This window comes from Perna viridis, chromosome 1 (genome assembly GCF_037379345.1).
Source record: "Perna viridis isolate PV_CMFRI_1.1 ecotype Kerala chromosome 1, ASM3737934v1, whole genome shotgun sequence".
NCBI lineage: Eukaryota > Metazoa > Mollusca > Bivalvia > Mytilida > Mytilidae > Perna > Perna viridis.
In genome coordinates this window covers 16,922,573-16,941,338 of record NC_142445.1, presented here as the reverse complement: position 1 = coordinate 16,941,338, position 18,766 = coordinate 16,922,573, and the positions used below count along the sequence as shown (strand labels likewise).

The 18,766-nt window shown below is 32.9% G+C and overlaps 1 protein-coding gene across 2 annotated transcripts; it reads right to left on the bottom strand.

Moving 5' to 3' along the window:
- Positions 1–520: 520 nt before the first annotated feature.
- On the bottom strand, positions 521–16,387 carry LOC148627510 (uncharacterized). 2 transcript variants are annotated; one of them, XM_088574170.1, is made up of 9 exons: positions 15,935–16,387; positions 14,140–14,240; positions 10,294–10,357; positions 6,626–6,759; positions 5,662–5,843; positions 2,363–3,817; positions 1,919–1,944; positions 1,324–1,418; positions 521–1,062 (listed from the first exon to the last, which is right to left on the bottom strand). In XM_088574170.1, the coding sequence occupies exons 1-9, from the start codon at positions 16,355–16,357 to the stop codon at positions 840–842; spliced, it is 2,703 nt and encodes a 900-aa protein (XP_088430296.1). In that variant the 5' UTR covers positions 16,358–16,387; the 3' UTR covers positions 521–839. The 2 variants fall into 2 exon arrangements, with proteins under 2 accessions (XP_088430296.1, XP_088430298.1); XM_088574172.1 differs by lacking the exon at positions 1,324–1,418 and having other exon boundaries at positions 899–1,062.
- Between the last annotated feature and the right edge of the window lie 2,379 nt (positions 16,388–18,766).

Below are 18,766 nucleotides of genomic sequence, written 5' to 3'. Positions count from 1 at the left end.
TAAGGTAAAAATTGGGACAACAATTTATTTTTTTAATAGAAAAAAAACTTTCATGTTAGGTGCAGATTTTAGGAAGAAATTGATAGATTTTAATTCGTACTGTCAAAATGGCTATGATTTTTTGCTTTACCTGACAAAATGACAGATGAGGTGAATTCTCACCTCTCACAAAACTGTCCTAGAACTGCCAGAGGAACAGCTCTATGACAGATTTAGTAGCAAGTTCTTAAATTTCTAGGAGTAGAGCCGGGTCCACTAGTAGAACTGTTCTCGTAGAGCTGCCACTGCTAGAACTGTCTGAAGAGCTGGCTCTGGAACTGTTCGATGACACTTTTAGAGCCGGGTCTTCTGACAGCACCCTGAATAGTTAGAGCTGTCCTAGGGCCGGCTCTTCAGACAGTTCCCCAGAGAGGATAGGACTAATCTTATATGTACATATGTTTGAGAAAGTACTGTTTTTGTTGTTGTTTTTCTTTTCACAAAAAGGTTACATGAGTTTATACCTATGTATAAATGAAAATCAATGTGTAATTGTCTTTAAATAATAAAAAACGACACTAATACAAAAATGAAAAATAAATCACTTGTGTTATTAGTATCTGCTCAAGTGTTCTTTATTATATTTTGTTTTTTTCTTTGAGGTCAAACAATTTCAAATTTAAAGATTAAGAAAAAAGATCGTAAATGTGATAAATAAGGGTAAGATGAGTGTTTCGAATTAATTGAAATTAATTTCTGTCAATGACCTCTCAAATTGAAGTAGTTTTTTTTAGCACTCAGTGGAAGACTTTTTTTTTGTACCTCAATACATTTAACATTGATAAAATAAGATGAACATTTCAACAGGCATGTGAATCTGTGTCAACAAAATCACCATATAATAGGTTGTTGTGGCATTTGTTTGGTTGTTGTTCTGTATACAGTGGATTGTTCTTAGGAATGCCAGCCTCTTCCATCGGTATTAGTTCATCATTGGAATTAAGTATCAGAGTCAGTCTCCTCTTGTCTTGAAGTATGTCGTGATAGTTAGGATCAACACTAGGTTTTGTCCTTGCCTTTCGTCTAGAAATGATCCGAAATGTACATAAAAAATCGGAAATTAATTTTTATATCCAAGTAAACAATTAGGGATACCAAGTAAAATTGGTTTTTTTTTCTTCTTACTGCTTCTTCCGACCAACTTAAATCAACTAATTCACAAACTAAATTAAATCCGAGGTTTGTATGATTGAGTCACGCACCTCATTTACTTCAAAATGTTTTTCAACGCCTAACTATATTTAGCATTTGGAATAGGTAAGAATAGTGGATTGAATATCTTACCTTCTAGAAAGAAGAACAAGTACAACAATAACCAGTACCACTGCTACTCCAATAAATATACCCAGTACCAAGATCATATTCTCTTTAATCCAGGACTGCAATTTATTTATATCGGCATATCAAAATCAACATATCGAAAGTCTTTAAAGAAGATATGACTGTAAATATCAGATGAGTAGCTGTTGTAGGTTTGCTGCATATTTTCAACGTATATTTGGAAACTTACAATATGCATTCTGATTTGGATTTATTTCAAAGAGCAATCAAGGAAACCATGATGTGGAAATCATAATGATATATTCCAAGGATAAAGACTGGACAGGAAAAAAATAGACACACCTGACAAAGAATATGAAATGACCAAAACAACTCGTTCAAAGAAACAAAAGTAAATGAGAAACCCGGACTCTACAAAAAACTAGGAGCATGGACCAGATGCACCGGTAGGGTAACCGTCCTCTTCTTTTCTAGAAACACGTCAAGTTGTTCCATGATTGATAGTCACTGTAGCAAACAAATTTCACCGACCAAATATTATAGATAAACTTAACCGGCACTTGATATTAAATTTGATGTAAGTTCGTTAAATATTTACCTGAAATGCAGATTCTCCGCTCTTGACTGAAAAAGAACCAACCAAATCCTGTATTAATACAACTTTTCAAATACCTTTGACTTTTCCACCTAAATGTATTTTTAGAGTTGGTACAGAACAGCGGTTGCATTGTTCAAGTACAGAAAGCCAATTTAAGAATAACAAAGGCCAAACAACTATTGAATAACTTAGGATAGTCATACTGATGATTTGCTTGATTTGGTGTTAAAATAAGACCTGCTCCACCGTTTAAGTAAAAGCATTATGTAGTATTCTAAAATAAAAAATAATCTTTTTTTTTGTTTTTTTTTTAAATGGTTGTTTTTGTTATGTTTTTGTTTCTATATGTCTTTAATATGTATAAGAGTATTTTGATAGTGATTATAGGGTGAATGATTGGCGACTCTTAATACGATTAGATCTATATCAATATGTTTTCCATACCCTTTATTAAGACGGTTGGAGTCGTCATGGGGAGAAGTTTGACTTTAGAGGAAGTAGTGTCTGGTATCTTGATGGTATCTACTGATGAAGGTAACAAATGAGCATTCGGCAAAGTTGGAGTTGTCGTTCTTGTTGAATGGAATAACTTATGTTCTGTCGATGGTTCTGTTGGTTTGAAAGTTTGTGAAGCTGTTACAACATTGATTGAATGACTTGTACGGTCGCTTGAGAGTGACACATTATAAATTTCAAAATGTTTTACAGATATAGTCGAAGCATTACTGGGTTTCAAGTTCGAAGATGTAACTGATGGCATATCAATCGACAATGATGAAGTGATAATCTCACTCACTGATAATGGCAAAGAATCAGTGAATTTAACATATGTTTCTGAGTTTGGTTTTGCTATACTTGCTGATAATCTGCTAGTCGTCGTATATGAGCTGTAAGCAAATTCTGATAATCTGTTAGTCTCAGTGTATGAGCTTGAAGAAAGTTCTGATAATCTGTTAGTCTCCGTAAATGAACTGGAAGAAATTTCAATAACAGAACTTTGTATAATTGTGCTAATTTCACTTATTGGAAAGTGAGCACCTGCAACACTAATTTGAACTGAGCTTTTGGTACAACCAGAAGTGATGACTGACGGCGATGAATAGGCACATTGAAAACTTCCATTTGTGTTAATACATTTCCCGTTAATGCATGGAATTGCCGAACATTCGTTAACATCAATTTCACAGTTTGTACCCCTCCACCCACTGTTACAAGTGCAATTAAACCCACCTTGACTGTTGGAACAAATTCCATTAACGCAAAAAGTACTATTTTTGCATTCGTCAATGTCCATTGAACAGTCTGTTCCTTTCCATCCTTTGTTACACGAACACGAATAAGTACCATTATTATTATAACATATTCCATTTCCACACAACGTTTTATTTAAACATTCATCAACATCGTGATCGCAATATTCGCCCATCCATCCATTAAAGCATGAACAATAGTAACTACCGTTTGTATTCACACAGTTTCCATGTATACAAGGATTCATTTTGCAATTGTTCACATCGGCATTGCAATACTTTCCATTCCAACCTTGATGACACGAGCACACGAACGAACCATTTGTGTTTTTGCATGTGCCATGCTGTCCGCAAATATTTTTAACGATATTACATTCGTTCACATCAACCGCTTGATCGCAGTTTTTACCACTCCACCCTTTTTCGCAGTTGCAGGTGTACGAACCTATAGTGTCAGAGCAATTTCCATGCTTGCAAATATTTGTTTTTTCACATTCATTTACATTCAAATCACAATATCGACCATACCAACCAGTGAAACAACGGCAATAATAGCTACCATATATGTCTTCACAGTCGCCGTTCTTACAACTTAAAGTTTGGTTCTTACATTCATTTACATTTTCGTAACAATTTTCACCAGTCCATCCTATAATATTATAATGAAAATTAATAGAAACCTTTTTTTGCTCATATGATCTTCGGTTCTTACATATGCTGTTTAAAGCATTTTTAACATTTTCATTACTTTGTTCTTATCATTTAAGTAAGAAAAAATCAAACCATGTTTTCACCAGTTTATTCATCGCCACGTGCCACGTGCGCCATCATGTATAAAACCAAACAATAATAATCGTCAATGAATAAAACATTGCACCTGTCCTTGTGTGAACACCGTGACCTTATAAAGCATTATATTGCATATTGCCATATGTCTACTTAATTCACCTTTTTCTTCATTATAAAAAAATACAAAGCAAAGTTTCACCAGCGACCATTTCAAATGACATTGCTAGCGTGAAGTGTACAGCCAAATATGGACAAATATGACCGGCCTACGGTTACCGTAAAAGGTCACGAAAATGTAAAACAAAATACCGTTCTTGTCCTATTAAAATAGAAATAAATCAAGGAAGCCTCATTCTTATCAATGTTTTACCACGGGCTGACCATTTATGCCACATTATTTTACCCCGGGCGATAGCTTAAATCTCCCCTATTCATAGTGCATTATTATTTTTAAAAAATATCTCGGATGGAAAAGTACTAATATCAGAAAACTCTCAAAATTCTGAAAGGAAACAAAATTACTCAAAATCAGGGAATAAACCTTCTGTTCATGTACCACACAGTTTTATATGGAATGGTACAATTCTGCTTTCGGAAGACATTTCAGGGGAAATGTAATACTGCCGAAAAGATATTTGCGGTTTTTGTTGAAAAAAGTCAAACCTTAGTTTGTAACGATCCACGAGTTCATGATGACGACCATAAAACTTTTGTAGTGAAGACTTCAATCTTGTAGCAACATACGGAGAGATTCGTTTTCTATGATGTTTAAATCTCCCGTAATGCAAGACCGGAAGGACCACGAAGAACGTTATCATACATGGGCTTCACGCTACAACTTTAATGAACCGAAAATATCCCTACGCGCATTTTACGACAGTATTCCATGTCCATTATTTTTTCGTAAATGACTACATCAAAAATGAATACTGTAATTGTACTCATTCTTGCAGTATTGGTCTATGAATATATTCGCAGGTACTTATTTTCTCGGAAATCGTAGTTTTTTTGCGTAAAGGATAATGGTAGAACTTCTCTCTCGTGTGTTTTTAAATTGGCGAATAGTGCTCCATGACCGCGAAATTCGTGAAAATAAGTGCAATTGTAATACAAAAATCGACAAAACCTTTAATATTAAGCAAAACTTTTTTCTATAATCTCCCTATTAATAATTTCCCATATCTTGTAATTTAACTTGAAATTCTTTCATAGAAATTGAATAACAAAAAAAAAAAACGAAACAAAATCGTGTATTGTCAAGACCGATCCCGCCTACTAGACTAAGTATATAACAATGTTATTGGGAAAAGTCTTGCTGCTGCTGATTCTTTAGTGGCTGAAGCAACATTTTTACTAAACATTTGTATCGAAGCATTCACAAAGTTGATTATTTTTTTCTTGAATAACAGGTTATGAAAACCGATACACTGCGGTGCCTCTATAAACATTTCAAGTACAGATGTTCAGTTTAGAGCTTAAACAATTTACAGGTTTGATTACAATGGTCAGTATCCGAGTGAAAATGTCCCAGATTCTGTCTAGATCTTCTTACTCACAAGTTTGTATTAAACCATTCTATCCATTTCTGTCAACTACATAACCATCTTTTAGGAAACACATTTGATTCCAACTATTTTGGGTTATATACTGCATCTTAATAAAAAAAATCTGATCCAGATGTAGAATTGAATGGACTTAACTTACCCAAATCACAACTCCATCCTATGGTTGATAAGCATCTTCCGTGAAGCTGCTCCCTAGAAGGTGGACATTTAAGTGAACAATTTTGTCCATAGTAGGTGTCATCACATATTCTTTTTCCATTTATCGTGTCATATGTATGATTTCCCACTTGTGTATAGTATATCCAGGCTTTGAACAACAATCTATATACATATTCTACGTTTTAAAAAGACAACATAATTGCTAAACTAGTTAGGAATAGGAATACACCTGACCCAGGCATATCATTAAGTAATAGTTGGTTTATCGTTAAGGTTCATTTTGTGTTTTATGCTCAGTGTATAAGTGTTCAAAGAGGTCACATATTTTGGTGTATTCGTTACGAACAATTACTAAGAGGGACGATTCTTTTAAAGACGGAGTACTTTTACAAGTGAAATTTATTATTTTAAATGCAAAATCATGGGGTTACCTTGCATGGAATTTTGATTTTTAAACACAATCTCCAAAATTATATGTTTGGTCTGGTATTTCAATAAAATCGTAAAGTTTGTTTTTAAAAAGTCACGAAAACCTGATTACCGTATATCAGCAATAATTTATGTTCTACCTAACTTAAATTCTTAGATTCGCACATTGTTCTGTCAATTATTTTTTTAACATGATTGGTCATCAATTGAAACATACATATTACAAACAATTTTTTTTCATTTCATGCAGTTGGCAATGATGTTTGAATTCTGTAGAATAAGAATAGAGTAGTTCAATATTTTGGAAAATAAAACGCGACACATTAAATTGTTGTACATTTAAATACATGTTTTTATTTTATTTCGGACAAAATAAGCCTGGATGCCGACACTACACGTTCATTGTCACCCAATACTCTATAATCTATAATTAGTTCCTAAAAAATAATTCGTCATGGAGAATTAAACGACCATAAAAGTTATGATCAATGTTATATCTTATCATAGGTACTTACGTCGATGACGGCATAACGTTAATATAGGGTAACGCTGTACTCATGTCTTCGTCGGGGATTGTATGGTCAGGTATAATGTTTAATCTTGTGCTCTTATTTTGGAAACTGACAACAATATTTAAGGCATCACGATCCTGAACAAAAACAATGACATGTGAAAATACAGATATATTTATCATCGAATAACATATGTGACGTAACTATATGAATGAGTACAACGTTTCATAATTTTTTTCATAACATAAAATAAACTTATACAAATACTAAAAGTTAATAAAAAAACATCAACACATATCGTCCATTGTAAAACATTCATGTAGTTTTATGTAAATATTTTAAAGTAACATTTTTCACATTTCGTAAAGCTCAATTTTTATTGATATTTAACACTATAAATACACATGTATCTGAATTTTTTCAACTAACTACATTCAACTTAGAATTTTATTCACAAACGAAACTGTGCTTATGGATGATTTTTCCTTTATATTCGAAAGAGTTTTTAAACGATATAAGGTGACATGATATGTTTTTCCCATACAGTTTTTAAAAATTGTAACTTGTTGAGTTTTAAAAGCTTATCTACAAGAACTTCAAGTTCCTTAATTTCAACATCAAGAGGTATTTGATTTTCATAACGATTAGTAACTTCAAATATTTCAATCTCTTGATATTATGGAAAGAGGTTGCATTGTTGGAATAGTTGGTTTTTTTACAGTTCTTTACAGGAAACCAGCAAATAATTTATTTTGAAGAAAAGTACTAAAAGGCAACCTTTGAAGCTCCAGAAGAACTATTACAAATATCTGCACTATTGCATTAAACTATATAAAAATTATCTATTTTTGTAATCAAAACTGGGGTAGTTTGGGTTTATGCGTATCGACTATTATAAAAGGTAAGGTTACCAGAAGAGAGACAAACAGGTAGGTTTTCAAGTATCAGTCTATGTAAGAATATGCAAATTCTGTAATATGTGATACACCCCAAAAAGACTACACATTTTTTTTTGTTATTAAGTTGATTTATAGGTCTATATGATGAACTGTATAATTGTGCATTCCAATCTGTCTGCTCTTAGAAGATAATTCAAATTGAAAATCCAAAGGTTTCTACTGTATTTTATAGTCATTTTCAGAGTTATCTTCCATAATTTTTAATTCTACAGTGCGTTCTGTGTAATTTATATCTATCATGAACAAGGGCTTATGAAAATCTGCACGTTATTTTCTGTTTACTTAAGCATTTTAAACAACATATTAAAAATATGGATGCTTTCCAACCACTCTTCACTTGTGTGAGTTAATTAGTAAGTAGTTTAGAATGGAAGGGATTTATTTGTTCACTCTGCAGACCCAGCAATACACTTCTGTTTTTTTAAAGACATTTGTGAAGTTTCGGTTTCCAATGATACGAAAGAAGAGCCCTACGTTCACAACCTAAAGTGATACCAAAGGACGTTAACAAAGACATCACGGGATTTTTAGTTTTGTTTTAAGTATCGTTCTGTGTTTGAATCAGGCAATGGGTGGCACATCATTTCTCTATGTTCAGTATATCTTGCCTCAAATATATACAAAACATCTAGTAAATATTTTTTCTGAAAAGCTATTTAATCTATCTGGAAGCATCTATGACATAGAAATTGTTTGACTGCTTATATGGAATATGGACGACGCCGCCGGCGATGACACCGCTGTCAGCACCATACCAATGTACGACCGAATTTTCTTTACATATACTAGGTCTTTGTTTTTACATTAGCCCTAGTTAAACAGTTCTCTATCAAAAGAGAATAAAATTGCAAACCTGTAAAGTTTAATTCCCACTAATAGTCATGTACTCAACAGAAAACATTCAAAATTCTGAATATAAATTACAGTACCTGTATATGAAGGACTTTAAGGCTAAATCCATCGATACTGGCTCACAGTTAACACTTCAAAAGCAATATTTCAACTAAATCTTGTATCAGACAATTTTACCAACTTCTAAATAACTTGAAAAATGTTTCCTTGTTTCAGAACGTGAATGTACATTCAGTACTTCACTACACTGTCATTATTTTTTTTCATTATTTAATTTAATCATATAAATCTTCACAATTAAACAGAAATTAGTTATTTTTACGTGTGTAGTATTAATGTCTTGATACTTAATAAAAAATCCGCACCCTTTTAACAAATGTTTAGGTATGAATGTGACAAAAATTATATTTTTATGTACATGTACAAACTTTACTTTATTGACATGACGTCATAAACAAAAATTGGTTTAAATAAAAATCATACTAAGAGTTGTCAGTATATAGCAAAACTAAAAAAATCGTTGGAGCTCCTCGGGATTGTACTTACATGTACACTGTACTTTTACGTGTACATAATATATATATATATATATATATATATATATATAATGTAGAGCCCCCGAAACTTCATGTTACAGTAATGGGCAGCTAATTAAACTCAACAGATTCCTCAATGCCATGTGTTTTGCCACAAAATAGCTTGCCAGATAATCTCTAGCACCGCTGGAGTAATAAATAGGCCACCCTGTTAAGCCTAAAAATATGTTATGTTTCCGGTCACCCTATTGACCCTTCTTCATACCCCTTATCCAAAAGTGTTTATTTGTTATTTTGCCGATCGTCTTTCAGAAAAAAAAAAGGAAAAAATAAAGCCATAAGTGTTTTTTTTCTGTCCTAGATGGAAAAACAAAGAGAAATATTGGTTTTTTATATTTAGATTCGATTGTTAACACACATGCTGTGAGTGTGCTCTTGGTAGTGGATAATACCTTTTGGGATTCGGCACTTGAATTTTATATTAGTTGTTTTGACCACCACCGTCAAAACAAAAAATATCTCAAGCACCGAATCCCAAAACGGATTAGGTTGTGGACTAAGTCTAATAGTTTTTGCATATTTGGTTCGTTGCATTCAAAATTTGGCGTCACTATGACTTATTCCATTGTAAAAATTTTAATAAAAATAAATCCTTATCTACCGACCCGACAAAATTTTAGAACAGTGATCGGAAACATAACATTATTTTTCGGCCTTGAAGATTTCTCATCAATTGACTGGCGTGTACCATTAACTTGACCAACCTTTCTGTCTTACATGCACTTGGAAGTGTTGATTTTATCCCAAAAAGTTGCTGGGTCAAAGAATTGGATCACTGGGTCACGGATTGATATTTAAACACATGATAATGCATTTAATGAATGAACGTGGTCACATGATAACTAGTTTCCCCGAATACACCATGACCCACATTCATGGGTATGAACATGCCCGGGGACTGTGTAAACGCTTCAATGCTTTACACCGTGTGTGAGAGATCCCAAATCACAGCCAAGGGCGTTAAGAAACCCCTCTGCCCGTCATATATTACAAATAGCACATATGAGTTTAAACCGGGTCTAACAGTATTGAGTATATATGTTAGCACGAAAACGAAAATTAAACGAAGTGTAGGAACAGTCAGCTGATGGTCGGCGTCACTCATATTTTAGGGAATATTAAAAAAAAGTATGATACACATTTGTTTTACAATTATTTACAGTTGTTACCCTGTGCAAAATGTATCGATTTATATCCCACAGGCAGTATACATCAATGTTTGAGTAAACATATTTCAGCGGATTTGTGACACAAACATACTTACTGACCATTTCTGTAAGTAGACAACTTTTGTGTCATTTCTGACATTGTTAGAATTGAGGCCTTTACTGTAAATGAAAAATAATAATCAAACATTTAGAACTATTTATCATGAATAATTAAGTATGATCCTCATGAAATTCTATGAACTAATAGGACATACCAGTAAAATAAAAAAAAATGAATAGTTTTTGTGGAAGATTTAAAATTTGATTATATATTAGATTTTTTAATTTTAAAGACTTAGTTAATATATATATATCCTTGCATACAAATGAAAGAACAAGCACAAAAGCATTTCACATATTGAAGAACTTTTTACTATGTAGATAACTTGAAGTCAATTAAACTTGCAATGTCAGAGTTAAAAATACATGTATCATTTTTTTTTTATTATTTTAAAACCATATTCTGTTAATCGCTGATTTACATATAATTTAATTACCACTTAAATGAATCCATGTTGGCCGATTTGCTATTGGTGGAATAACATTTATCAATAAGTCATGTTTAGACAATATTAAGGATGATAACCATTTGCGCAAATTTTGCGTCCTTTTTTCGCCACAACTTCTTTGTGCCAGTTTTACGTTTGGGTCACGTTTTTTCAAATAATAAATAATATTCGAATGAGCTATTTCGATAAAAAGAAATGAAAAGTAATAGAAACTTGTGAACATGAAATAAAATATGACAAATCTTTGAACAACGAAGAACTACAATTACGCTTTTTGCCCATTTGAACAGCATTACCCAGAACAAATGATCTCTAATAATCTAATAATTTTTACATGCTACTCTAAGGATTTTGCGCATTTTTTCCCGTACGTTAGACTAATGTGCTTGAGATCATATTAGTACCGTTAGGCGTTACACAACGTTCACCAGTGTGTGCTGTAGCGGGACGATTTGTTGTTACCCCCGACTCCCATTATTTAGTAATAATAAACTTATGTTTTTACATACTTATAAATGTATGCCTATTCAATTCAATTGAAATAATATGTGCAATAAACGCCGATATTTCACTCCATTTCTCACTTTCTACATATTCCGGGAAAGTTTTTTTCATATTGCACATTGTTGCCCGCCAAATGCAAAAATAAAATAGCGGAACATGACATCGGCTATCGTATGAGCAGAGGTTAATTAGTCGAACCTCTAGTAATTATAGAAAGAACAGTCAAGGGAACCTAGATTATAGCAAAAATCAAAAGGTTAATGAAATCCAGGGACAAAGTCCAGACATAGAAAACAGAAATATACAACAAAGAACATAAAATAACCAAACTAATACATACAAATTAACAAAAGTAACTCGGACTCCATTAAAAACTGGGAGAATGGACCAGGTGCTCCGGTAGGGTAAGCGTCCTCTGCATTTCTAGAAACACCCGCCGGGTTGTTCATGAAAAGTCAAGTCCGGAATAGACAAAAGAGGAAAGGAAAACTACGACACGTTGAACAAATCGGTTTTCCTGGCGCAGATGGATACACTGTAACGATCCACGACTTCATGATGACGACCATAAAACGTCTGTAGTGATGACTTCAATCTTGTAGCAACATAACCCTATTCCAGAAGCCTAATTGTTAGACTCCTAGCGCGGCACAAAACGTCAGTAAGTGCGTAAGTACGGCATGCTCTGGCATAATGCATGAGTTGTAATATGAAAACTCCATATGCAGGTGCTGAAGGAATATTGCCAGAGATGAAAGGAAAGTTGACAAAACGGAATGAAAAGTCATCGCGTTTGTCATAAAGTTTGGTCATTAGTTTTCCTATACCATTGATCTCTAAGTGTAGGTCAAGATATGAGTCTGACATCACAGTGTCTTTAATAATTTTTGACTTAAGTTTTTAGGGTAGATTTGATGTTTAAATCCCCGAAGCTAGGATTGTTTAACGATAATACGTCATCTACATAGCAGAAACTGAGACTAAATGATCTAGCTAAACGTTATTACTTCTTTTAGAAGTATAAAGAATTGAAAAAAAAAATCATAGGTTTTAATGCTATTGTATTCTGATTGTAATCTTGCATTTAGGGTTTCCAGAAGATATTTCGAATTTTGCAGGATTCATATTGAATTAATACCACTACGGGAGTAACAAGTGTCGTGGTAGGACTAGAGATCATCTTTGACAGCTGTGAGTATAGAAGTTAAAGGTTTTGAGAGCGGTTTGGTCGTACATGTTACAGATCCAGCAATGTAGCGTTGTTTGTAATGGTTTGTATGCGTTTCCCATTTAAATCCCCGAAGCTAGGATTGTTTAACGATAATACGTCATCTACATAGCAGAAACTGAGACTAAATGATCTAGCTAAACGTTATTACTTCTTTTAGAAGTATAAAGAATTGAAAAAAAAATCATAGGTTTTAATGCTATTGTATTCTGATTGTAATCTTGCATTTAGGGTTTCCAGAAGATATTTCGAATTTTGCAGGATTCATATTGAATTAATACCACTACGGGAGTAACAAGTGTCGTGGTAGGACTAGAGATCATCTTTGACAGCTGTGAGTATAGAAGTTAAAGGTTTTGAGAGCGGTTTGGTCGTACATGTTACAGATCCAGCAATGTAGCGTTGTTTGTAATGGTTTGTATGCGTTTCCCATTCTGGTGCATTTAAAACAATGAAGAAAATGAACGTAGCGCAAGAGATACCTCTAACATAAGTGATTAGCGCAAAAGTATTCTTCCCATGTTTAGAGCAACAATCGTTAAACATACTTAAATGTGTTTACACCTTGCAAATACTTACAACCATATAATTAGCACCTGCGACAACGACAAATTTTAATTTATATTTTAAATAAATTACTTTTTAGCATTTTAACCACTTGACACATTGTGATTTCGAAAATCGATAAAACATCCTATTTCAACTGGAATAAGACTTCTTATAGTTCAGAAATTCTCTAGCGTAGGTAAGCATTCAATCTTAACACAGGTTCACTGGATGAAATCATATTTGTTCAAAGTGTCATAGTTTTCCTTTCCTCTTTTGTCTACCCCGGACTTTTTATGAGCAACTCGGCGGGTGTTTCTAGAAAACAGAGGAAGCTACCCGACAGTTACACCTGGTCCATACTCCCAATTTTTAGTGGAGTCGGAGTTGCTCGTTTACTTTTGTTACTTTGTATGTATTATTTTAGTTACTTTATGTTCTTTGTTGTGTATGTCTGTTTTCCATGTCTCGTGAATCGTTATGGTTTATCCATCAGCACCATGAAAACTGATTTATTCAACGGGTCATAGTTTTCCTTTCCTCGTTTGTCTACCCCGGACTTGACTTTTTATGAGCAACTCGGCGGGTGTTTCTAGAAAAGCAGAGGACGCTTACCCTACCGGTGCACCTGGTCCATGCTCCCAGTTTTTAGTTGAGTCCCAGTTGCTCATTTACTTTTGTTACTTTGTATGTATGATTTTAGTTACTTTATGTTCTTTGTTGTATATGTCTGTTTTCCATGTCTGGTCTTTGTCCCTGGATTACATTCTTTTGATTACCGCTATAACCTTGGTTCCCTTGATTACTCTTTCACAAGTGTTTATGTTAATTTGTTTCCTGTATACAGTAATAATAAAATTAGGTGATTTATTTTCATTTATTGTAAACATATATTTGTCCTTTTGTTTTCGTCGTTGATAAGGTAAAGGAATTTTCTTTTTGTTTCAGGAATTACAAAGAAATCATATATATTCGTATTATATAAAAACTTGTCAGTCAGTAAGAAAGTAGTCATTCATAGATTATATAGAATCACTAATAAGACAAATCTACTGTAACATTAACAAATCAAGACTGAGGCCAGTAGTCTGTCCTATTTTTAGCAATCTACCTACGCATTTCTAATTAAGAAAAAATCCCGTGATCCTTGAGGTAGTCGTGACAGCGTCTTATCCGCAGTAACTAATATAGTAACAAACTGGTTTGTAATAACGGACTGAAAATAAAATTGAAAAATATCAGCAATAATTTGACATTGTCTTTTCAAATATCAGATTAATTACATATGTGTAGCTATTCTTGTAATTGTAAAACGTCTTGAAAAAAAAGTTTTCTCGAAAGAAATCATACTCGGATTACACAGTTTGTAGTCCAAAAATGTCTTCAACTCGCGATGAAACAGTTATTTTTTGAATAACAACAAAATAGTATACCAGTTATCTCATATAAAAATGAATAGATTTATTTTAATAAGCTGAATAATCAGAAATATTAGTTTTAACTTTTGGAGTTGAGGGAGCTATAAATTTTCTTGTCACTTGTCCTTTAATATTTATATATTTGCAAATGTTAATGTAGACAGGCACCAGTAAAGAACTATAACAATTGTTATAACAACTATTTGATAAATAAACCTCACAAGAATTAATAATCGGAGAAAACGATATCTAGATCTGGAAAATGGAAATGTTAAGCCATAGGGAGAAAATTAAACGATTTTTTTTATTTGGGTGGCCTAATCTTATTAAAAGAAAACAGTTTAGTATAGCAAAGAAAATATGTAAATAAAACCATGCATTATTATCATGTGGACGAAATGTGGAAGTAAAGTTGTTAAGGGAGAAAGAATAATCAAGGGAACCAAGGTTATAGCGGTAATCAAACGAATGTAATCCAGGGACAAAAACTAGACATGGAAAACATACATACACGGCAAAGAACATAAAGTAACTAAAATTATACATCCATAATGATCAATGAGTTCATGATGACAAATATATGTTTAAATTTTATGAAAATAAATCACCTAATTATATTATTACTGTTTACAGGAAACAAATTAACATTAACATTAACATTAACATAGCGAACTAGGATTCGAACGGTATTCAATAATGATGATGATAAGACAGTGCAAAATAGACACATGTAACAAAAAACACGTACAAAGAAACAAAAATACACCAGCAACCGGACTCCACTAAAAACTTGGGAGCATGGACCAGGTTCACCGATAGAGTAAGTGTCTTCTGCTTTTTTAGAAACACCCGTCGAGTTACCCATAAAATGTCCGGGGGTGGGGGTAGAAGAAACAGAAAACAGTAGTATGACACGGCGAACAAATCGTTTCTTACTGTGCAGATGGATACACCATAATGATCCATGAGTTCATGATGACGACCATAAAACTTATGTAGGGATGTCTTTAATTTTGTAACAACATAATTCTGGTCCATACGCTTAATTTTAAGAAGTCTAGCGCGGTACAAAAATCCACGTAATTACCGCTGACTCTGATATGACTTATGAGTTCTGGATTTAATACAATCTGGAATATGTTTTCAAACGAATATCGAAAGTTATGCCTAATGCACAAAACGTCTCATACCAAAATGATATTTTAATTGGATGCAAACATAATTTTGATAAACTCAACTCAAACAACTGCATATATGTAAAATAGGTATACCGACTAAAAATACTAAGGTATCCTTTCACATGTCGAATGAAATGTTCAAATACAGATAAACACTCTCGGGTTATTATTTATGATAATTTAAAAAAAAAAAAAAAAAAGGAAGGTTATGTATTCTAACATATGTTTTTGCAATTTTTGAGACAATGGCGTTTATCTTGGTCGATAAAAATGATTTTGCATCAAATTATTGTATTAGTTTATGTGATACTTACGTGATTTGGATCTTCAATAAAGCATCCCGTTTTACTTCCATTCAAAGTAATGCAAAGAACAGAACAATCTAATCCAAAATATTGTTTGTTACAGTGTAGACCACTATTGTTATATATTCCGTGTTTTTCAGTTCCATTTTTACACATCAAAGAGCATCCCGGACCATAGTAACTATCACGACACTGAAGTTTACCAGCAACTGAGCAACTACCGTGAGGTACATTTTCACAATACTTAAGACAGTTTATTCCGTAAAAACCTTCTTTACAATGAACAGATCCTTTGTAATCACATTTGCCGTGACCAAGAATTTTACAAAACTTACTGCAATTTTGACCATAGTAATTTTCATTGCAGATCAAATACCCATTCGAATTACAAATGCCATTAGGAGTGTTCTTGCAAGTCGGTATTCCGCTCATACTATTGTAAAGTATCCAGGAAAATATTAATCTAAAATATAAATGTTTAAATTTAGTACAACATACATAATTAGATTATTTTATAGTGTCAGATAACGACATTCTTAAGTTGTTAAGACTATAGAAATGCCAATAACATCATGGAGTTGACATGTCCTTTCGACCTTTTGATGTAAGCTTCTGCGTTCTCTCTTCTTTTTATGCCAATTAATTATTTAACAGATAAACAATTAAGCATTTACACTATACATACTTTGCAGATGTATCCTTGTCGTCAATATTTTCTGTATGAGTAATAATTCCATTCTCTGGACTACTCGGTTCCACATCCCTAGCGGTGGTATGTTCCAGTAAGATGTTACTTCTGTTATTCCATTGATATAATCGTACAGTAATTTTTGAGAATTTTTTCTAAAATTCATATTACAATTAAACAGTTTGTGCAGATGTATTTAATGCTTTAAAAATGATGGTGTCAAAAACAGTAATATTTACACTGAATTAATCTAAGATTGTATAACTTCTTACAACTAAGAATATTAAATATTTTAAAACACGATTTTAATTTCTAAAGATAACAACAGCATAACACGAAAAAATAAAATAAAAGTAAGATAATAAACAAAAGTTTAGTCCTCCCTTAGTTGTTGATATTGATATTAATTATGAAATCTTTCTTGGAAACATGACATGCAAATAAAAAGCATTCTTAAACCATATCACAATTTGAAAATTGTATTTTAAAAAGCTTTACTTTTTCCACATATTTATTATCTTATTTTCTGAACTAAAGCTTTCGGGACGCTTGAACAACACCATTCAGGATGGGTTTTTAATTATTAACAAATACATACAAATTGAACAGAAGTGATTTTAGTAATCCTTAGAATTTTTTTTGAACAGTTTACACGTTTTACATGTATGGAGTTGGCTACAAAAATGTATATCAATATCATATAAGCATCTTACTACATCTGACTGCCTGTCACCTTGAATTGCTGATAGAATTTCGACATTTTGGATTTGAAAAATAGGGGTACAGATATTTTTTTTCTCCACAGACGGGTACTCAAGTTTCATTTGCGATGTGGCTTTCTTTTGTCTGTATAGGCCTGTAATATCAGCACCTCCTAATGCTTATAATAGAAGGTTTATTGTATTTGCTATCAAAAAATTGATTTTATTACATCCTGAATCGTAATAAGTAAATTCAGAAATACCAGTACATTTCAAAAACCAATCCGTCCCCACTGCTTCTTGAAGTTACACCATCACTATTGCCGATATAATATTTCACTTCAATCAATTGCAGAACCTAGATGTTGAGGATTGCATACTAAAATAATATGTAATCTGTTGTTTCACATTCCCTTCAAGTATGGTTCCTTGGGCCATGCAATCCCTGGTGATTCAAATATTATTAACCATGAGTTATTTCTTGGAGTAATTAATACCTCCTTGCTCTAAATCAATAAAGCCACAATAGATCTTAAGGAATCATAACTCAGAAACATTAGAGGAGTATGCTTAAACATGGATTAAACGGGAATAGGACCAAACACCTTATCTGGACTCCTTGTCAAACTAATTGATCTTTCGGTGTTTGGTACAATGTCGACTTTGCAGATTAAAGTATTCCACTAAAGGTAATATTCGATCTAAATCTGTATTCGAAGACCAAGAAAGAAAACATCGGCTCTTCTTACTTCTTTACATTCTTGGCATTCACGTAGACAAAACTTCGAACGACATTGTGTAAGGGTGCAAGTCATATAAGTATCTTTTTTAGGAACTAGGCATAACTATTTTGGAAAAAATTAAGAGGCGACAGCAGTTAAAATCAATAACATGGCCTAAACGTGAACACGCGAAGCGAAGACGATCTACTTATACAATGTAGCGAACCATAAAATAGATAACACATCTAAAGCGCAAGCAATGTGAACTCCCATGAAAAAACCCGTGAGTTCCGGAAGGATAGGAATATTCTGCTCCGCCAGTGGCACAAGTTATATTGCAAGTGAGAACAATTCGGTAATAATCTAGCAACAATAATGAGCTTTATGTGATGAAGAGTTCAATAATCCTACTTAAAAACGCACTACATTCACCACAATGACATCCTAACACACCGCAAGCCCTTTTTGTCTACGTTAAACATACCAATGGATGCTTAGTCAGAAGACTTACCTTATTTGTATTGGATACCTAAATTTCATAAAACTCTATACAAACAGAGGAACATTGCTGGATCATCAACATGTTCGACAAAAAAAGATCGTCACTTCATTTGACAAAATTCTAGCAGCAGAAAAGAGGAACAACAGACATATTGTGAAACCTTTTTCACTAGCACAGTGGAATTAAAGTATGAATGAATTCTAAAAATATCAAATCTGAAGTAACGTC